This window comes from Lathamus discolor, chromosome 5 (assembly GCF_037157495.1).
Source record: "Lathamus discolor isolate bLatDis1 chromosome 5, bLatDis1.hap1, whole genome shotgun sequence".
Classification (NCBI taxonomy): Eukaryota; Metazoa; Chordata; class Aves; order Psittaciformes; family Psittacidae; genus Lathamus; species Lathamus discolor.
Genome location: NC_088888.1, coordinates 123,941,899 through 123,962,339, shown reverse-complemented (window position 1 = coordinate 123,962,339; position 20,441 = coordinate 123,941,899). Strand labels below are relative to the sequence as shown.

Sequence of the window (20,441 nt, the reverse complement as noted above, 5' to 3'; positions counted from 1 at the left end):
TTGCATTCTCCAAACATTTACACTACTGAGCAGCTACAGCAGCTCTAGCACCAGAAAAACTACTTCATTTGCCATTGACAATGACTCAATCAGCTCACTTTGTCAGAGGGGTTTCTGACACCAACCAGTTTGGGTGAGAACAGCAGCAAAATGGAGATTCGACCAAAACCTGTGGGAAGTGACTAAGGCAGGCTTTGAAACTTCGCAAAACAGAGCACTGGTCAGGCATGCTGATCCTGATCAAACAAGGAACAATAAATGACTAATCATAGAATCATAGAATCATAGAACAGTTAGGGTTGGAAAGGACCTCAAGATCATCCAGTTCCAACCCCCCTGCCACAGGCAGGGACACCTCACACTAAACCATCCCACACAAGGCTTTGTCCAACCTGGCCTTGAACACCGCCAGGGATGGAGCACTCACAGCTTCCCTGGGCAACCCATTCCAGTGCCTCACCACCCTCACAGGAAAGAATTTCCTCCTTAGATCCAATCTTAACTTCCCCTGTTTAAGTTTTAACCCGTTACCCCTTGTCCTGTCACTACAGTCCCTGACAGAGTCCCTCCCCAGCATCCCTATAGCCCCCGCTTCAGATACTGGAAGGCTGCTATGAGGTCCCCACACAGCTTCTCGTCTCCAGGCTGAACAGCCCCAACTTCCTCAGCCTGCCTTCATACAGGAGATGCTCCAGTCCCTGATCATCCTCGTGGCCTCCTCTGGGCTTGTTCCAGCAGTTCCATGTCCTTTTTATGTTGAGGACACCAGAACTGCACACAATGCTCCAGGTGAGGTCTCACAAGAGCAGAGTAGAAGGGCAGGATCACCTCCTTTGACTTGACTGTACTGTTTGTTGTATGTTCAGGTCTTCAGTATTTTCATAGAATCAGTGAGGTTCGAAAAGCCCTTTAAGCTCATCCAGTCCAACCACTGCCCAGCACTGCCAAGGCCACCCCTAACCCATGGCACTGAGGCCTCGTCTCCATGGGGTGTAAACCCTTGCAGGGCCGGTGCCTGCAGCCCTGCCCTGGGCAGCCTGTTCCAATGCCTGAGCACCCTCTGGGGCAGGAATTGTTCCTCAGCTCCATCTAAACCTGCCCTGGGGCAGCTTGAGGCCGGTTCCTCTTGTCCCATCCCTTGTTCCTTGGGAGCAGAGCCCAGCCCCTCCTGGCTCCATCCTCCTGTCAGGCACTTGTAGGGAGCCATCAGGTCCCCCCTGAGCCTTCTCTTCTCCAGACTGAACCCCCCAGGTCCCTCAGCCCTTCCCCATCACCACTGTGCTCCAGCCCCTGCACCAGCCCCATTGCCCTTCTCTGGCCCCGCTCCAGCCCCTCAATGTCTCTCTTGGAGTGAGGGGCCCAGAGCTGAACACAGGATTTGAGGTGCAGCCTCACCAGTGCTCGGTGCGGGGGGAGTTACAACACAGATAAGCTTCCAAATGAAGGCATTAGTTTTAATGCCTTCTTTAGCATGAACCCAGGAGCATATTTTGCTTTGCTGTATTTGTTTTACCCCTAACATTTCACACGACATTCCCAGCTCTCCAATTTCCACTCAAAGAACTAAGTAAATATAAAGAAGGCCACACTTCTAAGCTAAGGAAGTCACCATCCTCCTTCACTACTGCACAGTGGTGAGAAGCTCGACAAGCTTAGAGCTTCATATTGCACATTACCCAAAGTAAAAGCATACAAATATGATATTTTACTATGCTATATGAAGCATTTAATGAAAAGCCCCTTCGGAAGCAGCAATACAAGCCATCATTACGAACCAAGCAAATTAAAATCAGCCCTCCTCTGCATTTCTGCATCAGCAGCAGTGTTTTTCGTAGGTCCGTCATGGCCTATTGGCACTGAGTTAAGGTAAAACCAGTAATGTTTGGGTAAATGCATTTCATTTTGAAGAATGCACGAAGTTTTCAAATTAAGGCTGTTAAAGCCTGCTTGTAATTGACATCAATTGTATCAGCAGCATGCAGAATTGTATTAAAGCATTTCAATTAGATTTTGAATGTCTACTACAGACATCAATAATCTTTAGTTCTGATGTTGGCATAGGCAAAAATCAAGCCCCACAAAAGAATTTACTATTCTTAAAGCCAAAGAAAAATGGAAGCAATTGATTTTACAAGATGCAAGAAGGGAGGAACTTGGCAGAGCCAGCAGCACACGTAGCACAATCCATGCCTTTCTGCAAAAGCAGTGCCACTTCAACATAATCATGACCTGTCACAGGCTTGACTCAATCCCCCCCGGAATTTCCCCAAAAAGAAAAAAGTCAAGTCTCCTCACAACCTACTTTTGCTGTCCCAATATATACCCAGCTGGTTTTGTTTCACAGAACATTGCTAGAATCACAGAATAGTCAGGGTTGGAAAGGACCTCAAGATCATTCAGTTCCAACCCCCTGCCATGGGCAGGGACACCTCACACTAAACCATCCCACCCAAGGCTTCGTCCAACCTGGCCTTGAACACCGCCAGGGATGAAGCATTCACAGCTTCCCTGGGCAACCCATTCCAGTGCCTCACCACCCTTACAGTAAAGAGCTACCTCCTTCTATCCAATCTAATTGTTATTCTAAGCGATGTTTATAATCCACAAAATATGGCAAGATAGAAGAAAAGAGTAACAAAGCAGGAGCGTAGGACTTGGAATTTAGGAGCTTCCTCAAGTCCTGCTGGGCCAAAGGGATTTCTGTTCAGTTCTCTAGAAATGACATTTTCCTATTAAGGACCACCCAGAGAGAAACCTCAATTCCAAATTTAGAACACATTAAAGCAGTGTTACAGCTCAGTTGTGGTGAAAGCTTTTAAGGACAAAAACCACACTGGAGGACAACCGATCTGTGTGTGACACCAGGTCCCAGGACTGCTGTGCTCATCCGCACACTGCCGAGTGTCACTGCACACCCTTCATTCCAGGGGATGCTCGACTCCCCATGCCCTGCTCACAGGGATCTCTGCTCACAAGGGGCCCACAGCCCCAGGTTAGACAGTCATCTGGTGTGGAGTGACATGAGGGGCTTCAGTGAGAGCTCAAGCTTAGGAGCTGCTCTGCCTTCCTCAAATGATGCTTTCAGCAGTAACAGAGTTTTTACTTTAGTTTCTGGTGTGCCTGGTACATCCAGGATCATTACTGAGCTTTACACTTTAGGCCTTAGAATCCCAGACTGGTTTGTATTGGAAAGGACCTTAAGGCTCCTCCAGCTCCAACCCCTGCCACAGGCAGAGACCCCTGCCACGGGCAGGGACCCCTTCCACTGGAGCAGCTTGCTCCAAGCCCCTGTGTCCAACCTGGCCTTGAGCACTGCCAGGGATGGGGCAGCCACAGCTTCTCTGGGCACCCTGTGCCAGCGCCTCAGCACCCTCACAGGGAAGAGCTTCTGCCTAAGAGCTCAGCTCAGTCTCCCCTCGGGCAGGTTCAAGCCATTCCCCTTGGCCTGTCCCTACAGGCCCTTGTCCAAAGCCCCTCTTCAGGTTCCCTGGAGCCCCTTTAGGTATTGGGAAACTGGTTTAAGGTCTTTCCTGAGCCTTGGGGTTTGAATCAAGCAGCTGCACACTCTCCTTTTCTATCAACATTATGCCTAGATGGACCAAGAAAGCACACACAGGACTGTGTCCCTGTGTGTGTGTACTGAATGCTGATGCAGCTGAAATACCTACTCACTTGTTTAAACAGAGCAGTGCCGTCCACATACTCCATACTTGAGTCAATGTCAATCCACCACTGCATCTCTCACTCGCCTGTGGCACTGCACACACACACAGACCACATCCAAAGCCTCCAGGGACCTGTGCTGCGGCAATTCACCCTGAAGCTGGTAACAAAGACTACTCCTCAGCCTGCACCTTCCCTGAAACCCCATGCCCTCACCTCCTCTGTGCCATAGTATAGCAGCACAGACTTCATTCACTGGAAGGGGTCTATGCTTTGGAACAGAGGAGAGAGAAAGCAGGATGAACCTGACAAAACCAGACTGTGCAGCATGAAAACAGAGACCTCTGGCAGCCCAAAAGAAGGGGATCTCACATGGAAACCAAGAACAACTCAATGGAGTGGAGGTACTGAGAATGTAGAAATAAAAGATGGGCAAAGAAAGGAGTCCACTGGGGTAAGGTGGCAAAGAGAAAATGCACAACAAATCCCTTAAGATGTAGTACATTTGGTGTCCAAAGACTAAGTGCAACCTCTACCAAAAATTCCAGACTTACAAAGCTTTTGAATACTTCCCAGCCCCAGAGAGAGAGGACTCAGCTTCTGGTGAGGAACGCTGCTTTTACGAGCATGGGCACTGATTTTCCAAGGCTCCATTAGGACAGCACAACACAGAAGCTCTTCCTCAGGTTTGGCTTCCATTTACTCAACACAGCAACACACAATAGCTGTGCTAGTCACTGGATTCCCAGGTCCTCTTAATGGAAGGATATTATGCCCACACCCAAGCTTTATTTTCCACACATAGCTGGAGTGTGAACAGAGATTACATAAACCAGCATTTCCTAACCAGCCAAGGAGAACCACCCACCTTCCCTCCACCCACCACAGAATGGCATTTTCCCTGCTGAAAGGAAGAAGATACAAGGACTTTTTCCTGCTGTGGGCCCTGTACAACCCCTCCAGGCAAGGTGGGAGAACAGAGAAGGACCTGCACAACTCCCACATCAGTGTGAGTGCCAACTGAACCAACCATTCCCCTTCAGGCTAATTCAAATAAGGTGAAAGGAATGCTGTTTTTGCCAGCAATGGTATTTGCACTGAAGATCCTTACCTTCAATGTTGGGAGGGAGAAACCTTTCAGAACCAGAAACCTTTCTGTGGTGCTTTGATAAGCAAAAGGAATTAAACACAGCATCTCTTGGACATGGCCTGGCACAGAGCAAGACTGCCCAGGCTCAAAGGCAGACCCTAAGGAGCGGGCAAACCACATCAGCCAGCACTGCAGAACTCCAGAGAACCACTGCCTCTTCCCACCCATTGCTCCATCCATGGTAGCACCAGTAACAGCTGACAACTGCAGTAAATTTGGTAACAGAGTATTACACATAGTAGAAAAACTCCATTTGTAAAAGCTGAGGAGAACAGATCACTGAGGGTGGCTTTTCCTATTTGCCTACCAAAGGCAGAAAGTAGGTGATTCAAACAAACAAGTAGGACACCACTAGTAGAATCAAGTAAAATTTCACAATATATAATCTAAGCAAGATCACTGTTTAGTAAAGGTGCATATTCAAAACCCCTTTCTTGACCTACAAAGCAGGCCTTTGCTACAGCAGAGCTTCACCCAAAGACAGAAAGAAAATGGAAAGATAGAATCATAGAATAGTTAGGGTTGGAAAGGACCTCAAGATCATCCAGTTCCAAACCCCCTGCCATGGGCAGGGACACCTCACACTAAACCATCTCACCCAAGGCTTCATCCAACCTGGACTTGAACACCGCCAGGGATGGAGCATTCACAACTTCCCTGGGCAACCCATTCCAGTGCCTCACCACCCTCACAGGAAAGAATTTCTTCCTTATATCCAGTCTAAACTTCCCCTGTTTAAGTTTTAACCCATTACCCCTTGTCCTGTCACTACAGTCCCTGACAAAGAGTCCCACCCCAGCATCCCTACAGGCCCCCTTCAGGTACTGGAAGGCTGCTCTGAGGTCTCCACGCAGCTTCTCTTCTCCAGGCTGAACAGCCCCAACTTTCTCAGCCTATCTTCATATGGGAGGTGCTCCAGTCCCCTGATCGTCCTCGTGGCCTCCTCTGGACTTGTTCCAAGAGCTCCATGTCCTTTTTATGTTGAGGGCACCAGAACTGCACACAGTACTCCAGAAAGAAGCCTTCAGTGTCTACAATTGTAAGAATTAACTCAGCAAGATGAACTGTTCAATGTCTGTTTCCACCAGAAGACAGATTTTGTTTCATGAAACACAGAAGAGTGAGAGTTCAAAATGAGCACTGAATCTCCAGGGGAAAACAGGCTTTACTTCAAATCTGATCTGCCAAAAATACATAATGGTGCAGGTTAGTAACCTGCCTTCAGCATTACAGTTAGGAGAGCTCCTATCTGGGAAGAGTGTTACTTTGCATTAGTTAGGGATCACTTTATATTAGTTACTGGAGTAGTCCAACCCATGGTTATTAAAGAGAAGTTTATAGACAGACTCAACCTTGCCCAGGTGATGTTGCCACATGCAGTAAACCACTAATACTGTATTCAGACATATGCACCCACACTTCACCAGACCAATGCTGCATGACTGCTGCTTGCCTAACAAGAGAGGAAGTTCAGTTTTGCTCATTAGCACACACTCCTCTGGCTTTTTATTTTAATATCTATGTATATGAACATATCCCCCCATTGCGAAAGGAAAAGCATTCACGGAACAGCAGAACAAAGGGATGCTCAAAGTGATTCATACTGACTGAATTCCCATTTTTAACCGAAAGCGTTCTGCAGGATTTACCTTGGATTTCTGCAAATAAAATATTCCCTGAAATAAACTAAGAGGTCACCCACCAACAACCCTGTACAGGCTGAGAAAGTTGGGGCTGCTCAGCCTGGAGAAGAGAAGCTACATGGAGACCTCAGAGCAGCTTCCAGTATCTGAAGGGGGCCTGTAGGGATGCTGGGGATGGACCCTTCATTAGGGACTGTAGTGACAGGACAAGGGGTAACGGGTTTAAACTTAAACAGGGGAAGTTTAGACTGGATATAAGGAAGAAATTCTTTCCTGTGAGGGTGGTGAGGCACTGGAATGGGTTGCCCAGGGAAGTTGCGAATGCTCCATCCCTGGTGGTCTTCAAGGCCAGGCTGGACAGAGCCTTGGGTGGGATGGTTTAGTGTGAGGTGTCCCTGCCCATGGCAGGGGGGTTGGAACTGGATGATCTGAAGGTCCTTTCCAACCCTGACTATTCTATGATTAGCACAAACTCTCACACTTTAAAACTTTGTGTTTTGGTTTCAACTAAAACTTCAGCTCCACCAAGAGATTTCAGTTTTGTTTAAAAACAAAAACCCTGACAACAAGAAGACAAAGAGGTGTCTCTTTAAACTCTCATATTCACTTTTGCTCATTGCCCACTAACTGGTGTTGTGACAAGATATTACCAGCGTCAAACTTTGATATCAAAGTTTTGGAGAAAAAGCAGAGAAATTGAGAGAGATTTCCCAGACAAGAAAGAAAAAGGAAGTAAAGTGAGCTGCAAAGATCTCTGGAGAAATAGAGAATGTTTAAATGAAGAAGTAGTAAACTGACAACTCCAAAAAAAGCAATTTATGGAAAAACTGCCTTTCCACCCCCAAACCAGACTTGCCAACAGAAAGCAGAGGACTGAAGTCTCGTCACTGAAAACAGGAACCCAGCAAGAACATGTTCTATCCCTCATCACTGTGTTCTGGATAACTGATGGATCTTCCCATCTGCTCTCATGTGTGACTCTTTCCATGTACAAGCAGCAGGTCTATCACAAAATCACAGAATGGTTTGGGTGGGAAAGGACCTTAAGATCACCCAGTTCCAACCCCCTGCCACAGGCAGGGACATCTCACCCTAGACCATGTCACCCAAGGCTCTGTCCAACCTGGCCTTGAACACTGACAGGGATGGAGCATTTACTACTTCTTTTGGCATCCTGTGCCAGTGCCTCAGCACCCTCACAGTAAAGAACTTCTCCCTTATATCCAATCTAAACTTCCCCTGTTTCAGTTTGAACCCATCACCCCTTGTCCTATCACTACAGTCCCTGATGAAAAGTCCCTCTCCAGCATCCTTTGTAGGCCCCCTCCAGATACCCTAAGGCTGCTCCGAGGTTTATTGTTCTGATACTTTCCTTATTCTTATGTATGAGCTTAGAATCAGGAAAAGATCTAAATATTTTATTTTCTACATATAAACTGAGTAAACTTCACCCGGATACCCAGTCAAACTGTGGTAGGAGACTGTATTAAGCTGCTAAATGGCAGTTTCGGTCTTCAGAAACCAAGCCCACATTTCCTGGATTAGTTTGCTGGAGAATGGATGCTATTCTTAAGCCAAAAATCCCCACCAGTTAGCAAGTATAAAGTTTTTAAGGATCCACTTCACCTTTGCATGTTTAGAACATGAGAAAAATACCAAACTAACAAGACAGGGGCTGCTTTCATCTTACAGACCTACCGCGACAAGACATGGATTGTGAGGGGCCTCTCCTGTTGATACAAATATTTAACACCAGAGAAAACAAGAAAATGGCATCTGTGACATGACTCATCTGCAGCCTGAAAGTTGCATTTGCAGCAATCCCTCCGGGGTAGATATGAAAGAGAAATTGTCTCCTTCTTCAATGCACCGAGTTGTTCAAAGACTGCCCCAAGCAGCATTTCTAATCTCAACTGGTTTCTAATCGCAAACTGTTATCTAAGCAAAATACATATGTAGCATCAACATGAAGTTAGACTCTTTTACAGATTAAAGAGCTTCAAAAAGCTCTTTTGCACTGTCACTCTAAAGCTTTTGCTGCACCAGTGCAGCACTCTCACACTTCATAATCATAAGGAGGAAATGCCATGTTGGGTTTTTCCCCCTCCTGTGTGTGTTGATGTCAAATTATTGTGAGTAAATTGTTACCTCTCGGCATAAAGTGTCAAAAACAACATATGTGGGTATTTAAAAGTTAAATGACTTCAAGGAGAGTCGAGTTCTTGGATGCCTAATTTCCTACTGCAGTCGGAAACAAGGGCACCCAAGTTCACAAGAATTTCCTGAGAAAAGCAGCTGCCTACACAAACTCCATTTAAATCACCTCCCTTTATGATGCAATTGTTCCAAATAAGCTATTCCACCAAATATTTAAGGCATTCAAGTTAAAGAACAGTAACTATTAATAGCATCTTTTCACATCATTAGGTCAGGCTGCAGAGCCACAGCAACTTTAGCAACATTAGCTGCTTTTTAGTTCTATGTGTACGTTTATAAGGAGAAGTTCTCAATTTAGGAACTCAGATTGTAAACTGTTTGGAAGTCTTTGAGAAGAGCATAGGACCTGCTGCAGAAGATGGAGACTGCTGAGGACTGAAGTGAAAAAAGAGCTGTTTTTAACATCTGGATACCCTTATCACAGCTAAGATCATAAGAGGATCCAAGAGGTTTGATTAACAAACAAGGGTAGCTGCAGGTCATCATGGAAATTATCACAAAGTGGTGCCACACATCACATGCAGAGCAAGTCGTGCTGCACAGGTTTCCCTTTTTGTGTTATTTGAAGTAAAGAAAACAAGTTCAAAAGAAGCATTTCAAACAATGCTGCTTTCAATATTCTGTTTATGGAAACACAAGTCTCCAGCAAGACACAAAGTGTTTTCTTACTGTCTAAGCAGAAATCTATAAGCAAACTGGATTAAGTAAGGTTGATTCGACTGGGGGCTTTTTTTCCTCCCCAGTATCATATTTACATGATCCAACTTGCAGCAACTTGTCTTTTGGAAAAGTTACACTTGAGGCAGGCTGCCAGCGATGCAGATCCTGTAGAGTGCACAAGGACACAGGTAAGTTATATGCCATTTCATCTTCTGAGCAGCTATAGAGAAGCAAGACAATACCACTGCCCTGCAACTGCTAACCAAAGCAAGAAGGCACATTAGTTATGGTTCTGTCACAGTTCTTTCCATTACAATTCCCACATTGCCAAACTAAGTACCCACTACAAGGGTGTTTTGAAAGGTCATTAAATGCTTCAGACAGGTCACTGCCAGTCTCACCTCACTCTTGCACCAAACGTTTTGATCAGTAACAGTCTGGACAGGATCCAAGCAGCATTCCAGAGGATGGTTCTATAACGCCATTTCCTATTAAAAGTCCCTCATCCATATGAGGGCCAGTATATCTCCTCAGAGCAGGGACAGAATCTTATCTGGCACATTTTGTTATTAAAAGCAAATAAACAATGAAAAAAGTCACATAGGTCAGCTCCAAAGGAGCTTTTCATTATTCTTATACCAAGTACTACAAGAGAACAAAGAATTCTCAGAACCAGGATGCATGTAGCTATCACAGACCAGCAATCCACAGTGGCTCACCACAAGGCAAGTTAAATCCTCTGAAGAACAAAGATAAGCTATTTGGCTTCTGAGCTCCCAGAGGAGTGGCACTGTTTGCAGACTAACTGTGCCCTGAGGGCCTGGGCCTTCTCCCCCAAGTAAATCAACTGACCTGGTCATGCCAGTTCTGCCTCTTGAGTCAGCATCAAGTGGTGGGTTAGGATCTCCTTTCATTAAAGTCAGGTGGCCACAATAATCAACTTCATCTGTTCACAGCCCAGCTCTGATGGCTGGAAATACCCACTTCACAATCACAACCACATTTAATATATCAATCACAAACGTATTCAATAGCAACATTTAGAATGAATTCAGAACCATCTCAGATGTGAACATTCACAGATCCAATTTCATATATTTAATTAAAAAGAAAGAAGGAGAAAGAAACCATCTACCCAACTGCAAACACATGTGTCCAGCTCCATATAGCTTTAAAGTATTCAGTCCTTGGCAATATTTGGAACTAAAGAAATACCAGCTAATTCCTCTAAAAGTGGAGTAATTCTTCCTGAATGCCCAGACTCTTTCATTTTGTTGAAGTAACCAAATTTGGGTTCTGGCAGAGCCACAAAGCAGAAAAATCTAATAATTACAGCAGAAGTTATTCAAAGGCAGGAGGTCTGAAGAGCCATGCAAATCCTATCATTATGCAGACATTATCCAATTTCATTTTAGAGATTATACCAATCATAAGATTCCCTTTCACTGATTTGTACAGATGGAATTTTCCCCTTTCCCCACAATTAAGCAAATTAAGCAGTATTTAGATTAGCAACTTTATCACTGCGGAAGAATGTATTGATTAGCTAAATTAATCTTTAAAGAAAGGAGAAGAGCTGCTACTGATTTCTTTTAGCATCTCTTCCCAGAACATTACCTTGCGTGAGAAGCCTCTGATATAAGAGCTTATAGTCTGTAAAATAAAAACAGATTGATGCATAAGATATCTTCACCTCAAAAGAACAAGGACATTCATCAGAGGATTCACTACAGCCATTAGCAGTTGTAAAAGAGTATCTTTTAATAACAGATAAAGCAGTGTGAAGATGATACACACTGTCCTCATGTCCTCCTCCTCAACAAAGACTATCACTTGTCAAGCAGCGCTGCATTTCCTGGGTTGCAATAGATTTTTGATCAATATGGGGTTTAGCAATCCTCTTTAGTTTTTGGCACTTAGATACAATTCATATACAAAAGAAACACGACTTTCTTGTCCATCAATCTGATTCTTAAAGAAAATGTGAGTTTGACACACTAGAAATTCATCCTTTTGCCCTCTGAGCAGCATTTTTCAAGCTGAACACATGAATACTTGAAGACCTGGCTGAAGACCAAGAAAGAAGCAACCTTTCTTCCACAACTACCACATATGTTTTTCTACTTGCTCCAGACCTTGCTTGTTCCTTTCGTTTCTGCAGCTACAACTTGCTTCTGAAAGGCCTTGCACATGTTTTTTCATCTGTTTAAGTTGGCATTCATTTCCTTATCCCACACAAATGACAGGCATTAAGGAAATTTCATCTTCTGTCAGAAAAAAGGGAAAGAAAAGCTCAAGAAAAACCCTTACAAACCAGTAACAACTGGAGGAGTAGCAGGATTTTAACATTAGACCAACAGCATCTAACAGACTGAAATCTTCTTTACCTGGCAACAGAAAAGTTTATATTTATCTCAGCCTTGTGCCTTATTTAAAGACGCCATCATTAACACAGGCTTCCTGGCTGATGAAGTTGATGATATGATTGCCCAGTTCATTAAGAAGCTGCAACTAAAAGTTCACAGTACATTCCTTAAAACACAAAGGAAGCCTTCCAGCAAAAGCAGGGAGGGTCAACCTGGTATTCCTAATGCTTCTACATGAAGGGGGAGGAAATACAAATATTCTTTCTTTATACATGAGAAAGCAGTAAATGGAGACAAACACATTAAAAACCACGGGGAAAAGTAGTCATTTGAAAGCATCTCTAAATTAAAATCTTTGTGTTTTGATAGCAGATTATTTCCATTTGAAACATAAAAACACGCTCCTGTGATAATCTGATTTTCTCAGGCTTTGTGAATATTAATAAGCCCATTATTTTATTGCTGTTGTAATAGCTTTTATTGATAGAAATACCAATCTCAAAAGCCATACACCAAACCTTTGTCACATGGCTGCAGTCTGGTGATGTCGGTGCCAGCTGTGCTGAGCTGCCCTAAAAACAGTCTTAACAAGTAGAAAATAACATGTGTTTTCAAAGCATAACAGGAGTAATTCCTGGTTTAGATCATAAGACAAGAACTTAAATAACCACATGGAAACACACTCGATTGTTCTACCTGGAATAAGTCTCAGATCACTATTTTTTACTTGGTAATAATAGCTTTTTTCTTTTGTCTCTAATGAAGCTTGATAGTTACACAATTTTCCTCCTACTTCATGCATAAGCATTTCTGAATACCTAAGGACAATTTATCTGTAAGCTATACACTGCTTTCTATTCTCTAGCCCAAGAACTATTACCTTGCTCAGAAAATACCCAAAACCTGAAGGCCATGTTTAGATTGAACTATGCACTGCTAATTTCTGCATGAGTTTCACAGTTACTATAGTAACAGGACACAAAAAACGGCTTTTTTCATTCAATATAAACAGAAAACAAAGAAACATAACTCAAGCCCACCAAGGCATGCCTCAAGTTATAGGTTAACTGCCTTTGTTATTCAAATACCTTCTTCCCAGCACTCAAAGGCTGGACTAATCTGATGAGAGCCACCAAGCAGTTGGGTGTGGTAAAACAGACACTGGAACAGGCAAAACCACCACCAGCCCTCAAAACCGGGTGGCAAACAGTAAAGGCCCCAGGGAATGACAACAGCAGGAGAATGTGAATCTCCTGGGTTAGAAGAACAATGCCTAGATGCCTTCTGCTGAAGAGCCAGGCTTCAGACTGTGATCTCCAAAATCACAGAATCCCACACCGGTTTGGGGTGGAAGGGACCTTAAAGCTCATCCAGTTCCAACCCCTGACACAGGCACGGACACCTTCTACTAGAGCAGCTTGCTCCAAGCCCCTGCGTCCAACCTGGCCTTGAGCACTGCCAGGGATGGGGCAGCCACAGCTTCTCTGGGCACCCTGTGCCAGCGCCTCAGCACCCTCACAGGGAAGAGCTTCTGCCTATGCTAATGCCAGTCTCCCTTCTGGTAGGTTAAAGCCATTCCCCTTGGCCTGTTCCTGCAGGCCCTTGTCCCAAGCCCCTCTCCAGGATTCCTGCAGCCCCTTTAGGCACTGGAGCTGCTCTCAGGTCTCCCCTTCAGGAGCCTTCTCTTCTCCAGGCTGCCCCAGCCCAGCTCTCTCAGCCTGGCTCCAGAGCAGAGCTGCTCCAGCCCTCGCAGCATCTCCATGGCCTCCTCTGGCCTCGCTCCAGCAGCTCCACGTCCCTCTTGTACTGCTGCCCCAGAGCCGGATCAGGGCTGCAGCAGTGATCTCCCCAGAGTGCAGTAGAGGGGGAGAATCCCCTCCCTCGACTGCTGCTCACACTCCTTGTGCATCAGCCCAGCACACAATTGGCTAAAATCATCATCATCGTCCTGGACACTGAAGGAAGAGGAAGGAAAAGCGAAGATAACATCCTCACAATATAGTAGAAAAATGCATCAAGTTCCTGCAATAACACAAGATGCATCTGCAAGCCTCTTAGCAATCATGTTTTTCGAATCACAGATCTACTTTTAAAGTTGTCATTTCACCATGTCAATTGCCTGCAACCGCAGCTTATTTCTCTCCTTGTGAGCTGCAATGTTTGAGTCTCTTGGCCTCTATATTCCAAAGAACATAACCCATCTGTAGATCAGCTGTTGCAAAAGGACTTGACACTTTCCTAGCAACTTTGCACCAGTCAGCAGGAGAAAACCACTGACCAGGAGGCTTTAATGCTGTCCTCAGCTTACAAGAGTGCTGTCTTTAGTGCTTTTCTTATGTTGTTAAACAGTCTAATCTATGAGATATGAAAGAGTTTCAGTGTTCACCAACAAGGTGATACAACAGGGTGGACAAGATAGTGGCTACTTTGTACACATGCTGCAAACTCCTTAAGTACAGATAAGGAGGAAGAGGGGAAAAAAGAGCAAACAAAGAGTACTTCTTCACTGTCTCCTGACTTGTGGTTTGTAGGATTTCATCTCCAAGGGGAAAACACCCAGCGCAACTCAAGACTTCCCTGCAGGCTGCATCATTATATGGTAGATGGAAGCTGTGTGGTTTTCTCCTGGAAAAACAACTCCACACAAAGCAAATATACTACCATACTTGGCAATATCCTTTGCACATACCTCTGGTTAACAGAGGAAATAGCTATTTGGCTTTAGAAACTCTCATCAGCTCAATTACAGAAGCAGGCCCCACTGTGCCATACACTGTACATGACAATAAATAAAACCAAATAAACAGCGATGCCCTTGTTGAACTCACCTAGATGGGAACATGAAATACAGAATTAAGATAGCAGCTTTACTAACCAGTCAAATTGCTGGTTACTCTCCTCCTCCTAAGTCACTAGAATGGAAAATGTGTAATAGGAAAAATATCCCATTCTACCTTTGCTATACCTAGCTTGTAACCACCTCCCTTGCAGCTTCCCTGACTGCATTTGGCAAGAGAAAGGGTCTTGCACCTCAAAGAAACACTGAAGATCAGTGAGAACATGATGAAGAGTGCAAATGGAAGTCACTAAAGGTAGTTTCCAAGGACAGCCATATTTTTTCCAAGTCATGCTGCATTCTGTCCTTAAAATCCACACAACTGCTGCGTTTGTGTCTGTGCATACATAGAAGCTCACCAGAAAACTCAGCAACACGGTAAAAAGCTGGGGAGTGGATACGCTGCTTTAGAATTTGTATAAAATACAAATGACAGGACTTGAATACCCCACTATAGAGTGGGCAGAAGCAGGTATAGATCCCTCCATCTAATCCCCACCTACTGCAGCTGGGGTCAGCCCGGTGAGGGTGAACTCCAACAGAGAACAGTGTGTGTGCTCCTGGTACAGCCTGCGGCATCCTCATCCCTGCTGACCTCTGCTTGACACCATCTGGCACAGAAGCAAACTGCTCACGAAACCTCTCCTCAGCACTGAAGAATTACAAACAAACCCTATAAAACTAAATGGAAAAACAAGACTAATTACTAACTGGCCCTCCACAACATTTGCCTATGTACTGAACCGTGGCTGAGCTGCAGGCAGCTGACATGCAGGGAAACGTCTTTATTCACTTTGGATGCTGATCTGGTGGGTTTAGTATAGGGGCTTCCTCTAAGTGCAGCTGAATTTCAAAACACCATAGTCGGTTCCAGAAGAGTGATATGTGACCTCCCTTTAAAAGCAGGATCTGGTGCTGCAGGATCTAGGGCTTTAAAGTGCTATATTCTTATTGTTATTTACTGGTTAATCTTACTTTGGACAAGGAAAAAAACCCAAAGTGTAATACTTTTACCAGATATGTATAAGTACCTCAAATTTACTTTTCACTATATGCAAATTTAGGTAATCAAAAGATTTAAGTATTCTTCTTGAGATTACTTATGTTTTCTGCTACCCACAGAACAAGGAGCAGCAAAGAAACCCCAAAAGTATCAAGGACAGCCTAAGTTTCACTGCAGTCCTCTTGCTTGTTTTCTTCTCTAGCAAGTATTTGAAGCTCTTCAGAAGGTAGCTGCTCATACACAGCCAGAGGCTTGCATTACACAGAATTATGTCACAGTCTCTTACAACAATGATACTGAATACTCCCAAGTCTGTAACTAACAGTAATTGCAAAGATTTACTTTTAATACACATCCAGATGTATAAATAATACATTTTAATGGGCCATCAAGTAGTCCATACATTTTTTTCTATTGTTGCACTGACAAAAAGCAGCACCACGACCTACTGTGGCAGATGAAAGAATCCCTGCTATTCTTTGCATGCTTGCTACAGGCAGTATGATTTGCTCATTCTCTGGGAAATTGAAGTTCAAAGTTACTTGCCTGAAATCCTCACTAAATCAAAGAGCCAGGCTTCCAGATTGAGTGCTCTCCAGAATCCCAGGCTAATCTGGGTTGGAAGGGACCTTAAAGCTCACCCAGCTCCAGCCCCTGACACGGGCAGGGACCCCTTCCACTGGAGCAGCTTGCTCCAAGCCCCTGTGTCCAACCTGGCCTTGAGCACTGCCAGGGATGGGGCAGCCACAGCTTCTCTGGGCACCCTGTGCCAGCGCCTCAGCACCCTCACAGGGAAGAGCTTCTGCCTAAGAGCTCAGCTCAGTCTCCCCTGGGGCAGGTTCAAGCCATTTCCCTTGGCCTGTCCCTACAGGCCCTTGTCCAAAGCCCCTTTCGGTATCGCAAGACTGTTGTATGTTACACTCTGTTGACTGAGATAGCTGCTAGATGCAAAACTAAAAAATACATGACGTTTAAATGGATACTTCGCATGCTCAAAACTAAGTACCCCTGCATGCGAGAGGACCAAAGTACTCACGACACCACTAGACAACGCTTTTGTCCAAAAAAGTTGCTCTCAGCAAGTATTTCAGACAGCGTCTAATACTCCAACCCATCATTATATGAGCATTATGCTCATCATACAACTTGTCTTCGGAAACCAGGCCTCCCATTGACGCCAGGCCTCACTTCAGAGCTCTAAATTAATCATCACTGATAAATGAAAGTAACTTTTTGGCACCTCTGCTCCACTACCCAATTCTCACAGCTAGGTCTCTTCTACTCTAATAAAGAACTATTTCAGCAATTACTCTCTGCTCTTTGTCTTATCCTTCAGGGGTCAGAGAGTAGAAAGACAAATCAGCTCTAGAAATCACACTTATAGCCCTACTTTTCAAAGCAACATCAAGATTTGGTTGATCCTATTCCTTGCATTCTGCTCTGTTAAAACCTTCCAGAGCTCCACTCAAAAGATTCTGTTCAGCCATCATGCAGGGTCCCTCCTCTTAAGTCTGTTGCAAGCTTTTGTCTTCATCTGTCCTCCAAATGGTGGAAACAGAAACAATCTCCTCCGCATATTGCTACACAGCTACCAGGAGAACAAAAAAAGTAGGCTTCATGAAAGACAACAGCACAACTAACCATGAAGTCCTGCCACATATGCAAATAAAATGCATTGTGAAACTCCCTCCCCAACGAAATCTAGTTCAGGTTTAACAACAGGCCCTTTTTATTATTGTTCCAGACGCCCTTTTTAATGAAGTCTTGAGTATTATGCCCACTCATGCCATGACATCAAATCCTTCTTGAAATCATCCCCCTTTAAAACCCGAGCATCGTACCAATATAACAATAGCCGTGAATAAGAATGCACCATCATGATCGTAAGGCACTTTGATTTGTTCATTTTCGCTCTTTTAATGGCCTCATTTCGCTGTTTTAATGGGTTCACGTTAGCTCTTGTACTTTGAACTAAGCAAAAGCAGAGCCAAGGCACAAGCTGCATGCAACACATTAGTCATGCTCCTGGATCAGACCTTCAAGGGTTTAGCACTTCGGCAGCACTAACAGTTGTTCGGGGAGCAGCACACCCATCACTGCAGAGCATCTGAGCTCCGGAGAACCCCAACAACAAGGAGTGAAGCCCTTCAATGATACCTGCGGCCATCCACAGGCATCCGCAGGACGCGGGGCCGGCGTTCCCCTCCCAGCGCTGCCACACCTACAGCAGCCAGCACGCCTTTTGTGCTTCCACACGTACTTCACTAGTTTACATCCCCTCTCGGGGCTCAGGATTCATTGTCTGGGGCCGGAGCGCGGCGCTGCCCACACGGCCCGGCGGCTGTGTCAGCCCCGCAACCGCCCATCCCCGCACCTCCCGCCTGGCTCCCTGCCCCGCCAGGCAGGCTCGGGAAGGAGGTAGGCAGCGCTGCTGCTCAATTCCTCCCCCGCGCCCCTCCCGGCGAGGCGATTTGGTTAAAATGAGTAAGATTTAAAGTATCCGGATCCCCTCCTCCCCTCGGCTGCCCGCCGCAGGGCTGCCCGCCCCTCCCCTCCCCGCCGGGCCGGGCCAGCAGACGGGAATGCAGTAGCCGCCGTAGGTAGGCAGGTTTGGCACCGGCAGAAGAACCGGCGGGACGCGGGCGGCCCCTTCATCCCCGCATCGCCCCCCTCCCTCTCCGCGGAATGGCCCATGTGCGGGGCGGCGCTTCCCCCTCCCGCCATTAGCATAACAGAGAGGGGAAGAGGGGGGAAAGAGGAGAAATTGCCGGAAAACAAATAAAAACAGCGAAGGGGAGGGGGCCCTTTCTCCCGCATGAGCTGCGGCGGGGCCGCGCCCCGGCGCGGCGGAGGGGAGGGAGCGATGCCGCAGGAGGCGGCCGCGGGCCGGCAGACAAAGGGAACCTCCCGTCGGGGCAGCGGGGCGATTCGGGCGAGGACCGGCCGCCGCCCTTCCCGGCTCCGGCGCGGAGGCACTCACCAGCCGAGCCGGAGGACGACCCTCTTCTCCGAGCAACGACAGCAGCGGCGGGCTCGGGCTTGGGCTGCGGTGGCTGAGCGGGCCGGGCGGGGGCCGAGGGCTGCTCCTGCGCGGGGGACGGTGTGGTGGCGGACGAGGAGGAGGAGGACACGGCTCCCAAGGGACTCCAGTCGGGCTGCGGTGGCTCTGGAGCGGAGGGGCGCGGCGGCTCGGCGGCACCGCCGAGGTCCAGCAGCTGCGGCGGCCGGTCCTGCAGGGTTGCGGCGGGAGCTGGGGCGGGCTTCCTCTCCATCACCTCCAGCTGCTCGTCGAAGTCTTCGTCCTCTTCTTCCTCCTCTTCTTCTTCTTCCTCCTCCTCCTTCTCGTCGTCGAGCACGAACTGGTAATTAAACTGGGGCTGCTGCGGCCGCGCTGGCCCGGAGGAGGAGGAGACCAGGGGAGACTGGTCCAGCTCGTCCATGGTGCCCGGAGGTGGCGGAACAATGAGTGCGCGGCGCTGGGCTGTGCCTGTGCCGGCTGCGGGGGGAGGGCGCGGGCTGCGCCGCTGCGGGACCGGCCTCCCCGCCCTGGTGAGTCACCGCCGGGCGCGGCCGCCTGCTCCGCCCCGCGGCGCTGAGTGACAGGGGCGCCGGCCAATAGGAACGGGAGGGGAGCGCGGGACAGCCAATGACGAGCAGCGATAGGTGCGGCCTCATGAATATGCAGCGTGGGAGGCGGGGCGGGCGGGGTGGTGGAGCGGGGATGGAGAAGTCGGGTAAAGTTCAGCGCCGAGAATGCGGGGTGGGGCCGGGCGGAGGGGGAAGCACTTCACGGTAACGGGGCGCTGGGGAGGTGCCCCCATCCCTGTATCCCCCCTTCCCAACATCTCCCCGTCCCTCCACCCCTCGTACCCCCATCCCTTTATCTCCCCACGGGCCGTGCTCCGGCGGCACCGTGACAGACGTGCCGTGGGCTCGCACGGGGATCCATCGCCTCCCGCCAGCGCTAGGGTTACTCTTAGCTCCCTTAAAGCTGAGAGTGATGCCGCAAGGACCGGTCACCGCGCCCCGGTGCCTCTCACCGCTGGGAGCGAAGCGTCCCGGATGGCTCCGCACTGCGGGGTGGGGGAAGGCTCCTTCTCCGGCCCCGCAGGCAAGGAGCCGTCAGCGCCTTCCTCGGAGGGGAGCGGAAGGTTTAACCGCAACACGGTGCATAAACTGGACTGGGCCTGAAAAACACACAGGAGGGAGACGTTTTTAGAAGAGACAAACTTGTCCGGGCACTCGTGTTTAGGTCAGCCAGCTGGGCAGATCCAACCATCTCTGGTCGAATCCTGGCTTGTGCTGGGGAGAATGGCAGAAGTTCACAGAGCAGAACTTGGCTTGTGTCTGCGTTGGACCCCGGTGTGGTTTCTTGCTTTCTGTGCAGAGATGGAGCATTGCCCAAAGCCCTCAGGGTAACAATTTAACTGAAATGGTGTTTATTTGGACATGATTTCCACCCACAAAGTTATCACAATAAGACCAAAAGGACTTAGAACTCTGTATTCAAGGATGCTGGAGAGGGACTCTTCATCAGGGACTGTAGTGATAGGACAAGGGGTGATGGGTTCAAATTAAATCAGGGGAGATTTAGGTTGGGTATAAGGAAGAAGTTCTTTACTGTAAGGGCGCTGAGGCACTGGCACAGGGTGCCCAAAGAAGTGGTAAATGCTCCATCCCTGTCAGTGTTCAAGGCCAGGTTGGACAGAGCCTTGAGTGACATGGTCTAGGGTGAGGCATCCTTGCCCATGGCAGGGGGTTGGAACTGGATGATCTTAAGGTCCTTTACAATCCAAACGAGTCTATGATTCTGTGATTAAATCTTATGCCAGCATTATTATGGATTTTTAACTCACAGATGAGTTATTCTCCCACATATGCCTGTATAATTAGCTCATAGAAA

At 47.2% G+C, this 20,441-nt stretch overlaps 1 protein-coding gene across 3 annotated transcripts in view; it reads right to left on the bottom strand.

Annotated features, from left to right (window-relative positions):
- RTN4 (reticulon 4) overlaps positions 1 to 19,273 on the bottom strand; it is a 49,046-nt gene extending 29,773 nt beyond the window's left edge. Inside the window, exons 1-2 of one of the 3 annotated variants that reach the window (XM_065682512.1) lie at positions 18,519 to 19,103; positions 10,951 to 10,986 (exon numbers count right to left, since the gene is read on the bottom strand). In XM_065682512.1, the coding sequence (XP_065538584.1) occupies positions 10,951 to 10,986; positions 18,519 to 18,978 (496 nt within the window). In that variant the 5' untranslated portion in view covers positions 18,979 to 19,103. Of the gene's footprint in view, positions 1 to 10,950; positions 10,987 to 18,518 lie in introns of all 3 variants that reach the window. The other 2 variants (XM_065682511.1, XM_065682513.1) reach the window with 2 other exon arrangements.
- Between the last annotated feature and the right edge of the window lie 1,168 nt (positions 19,274 to 20,441).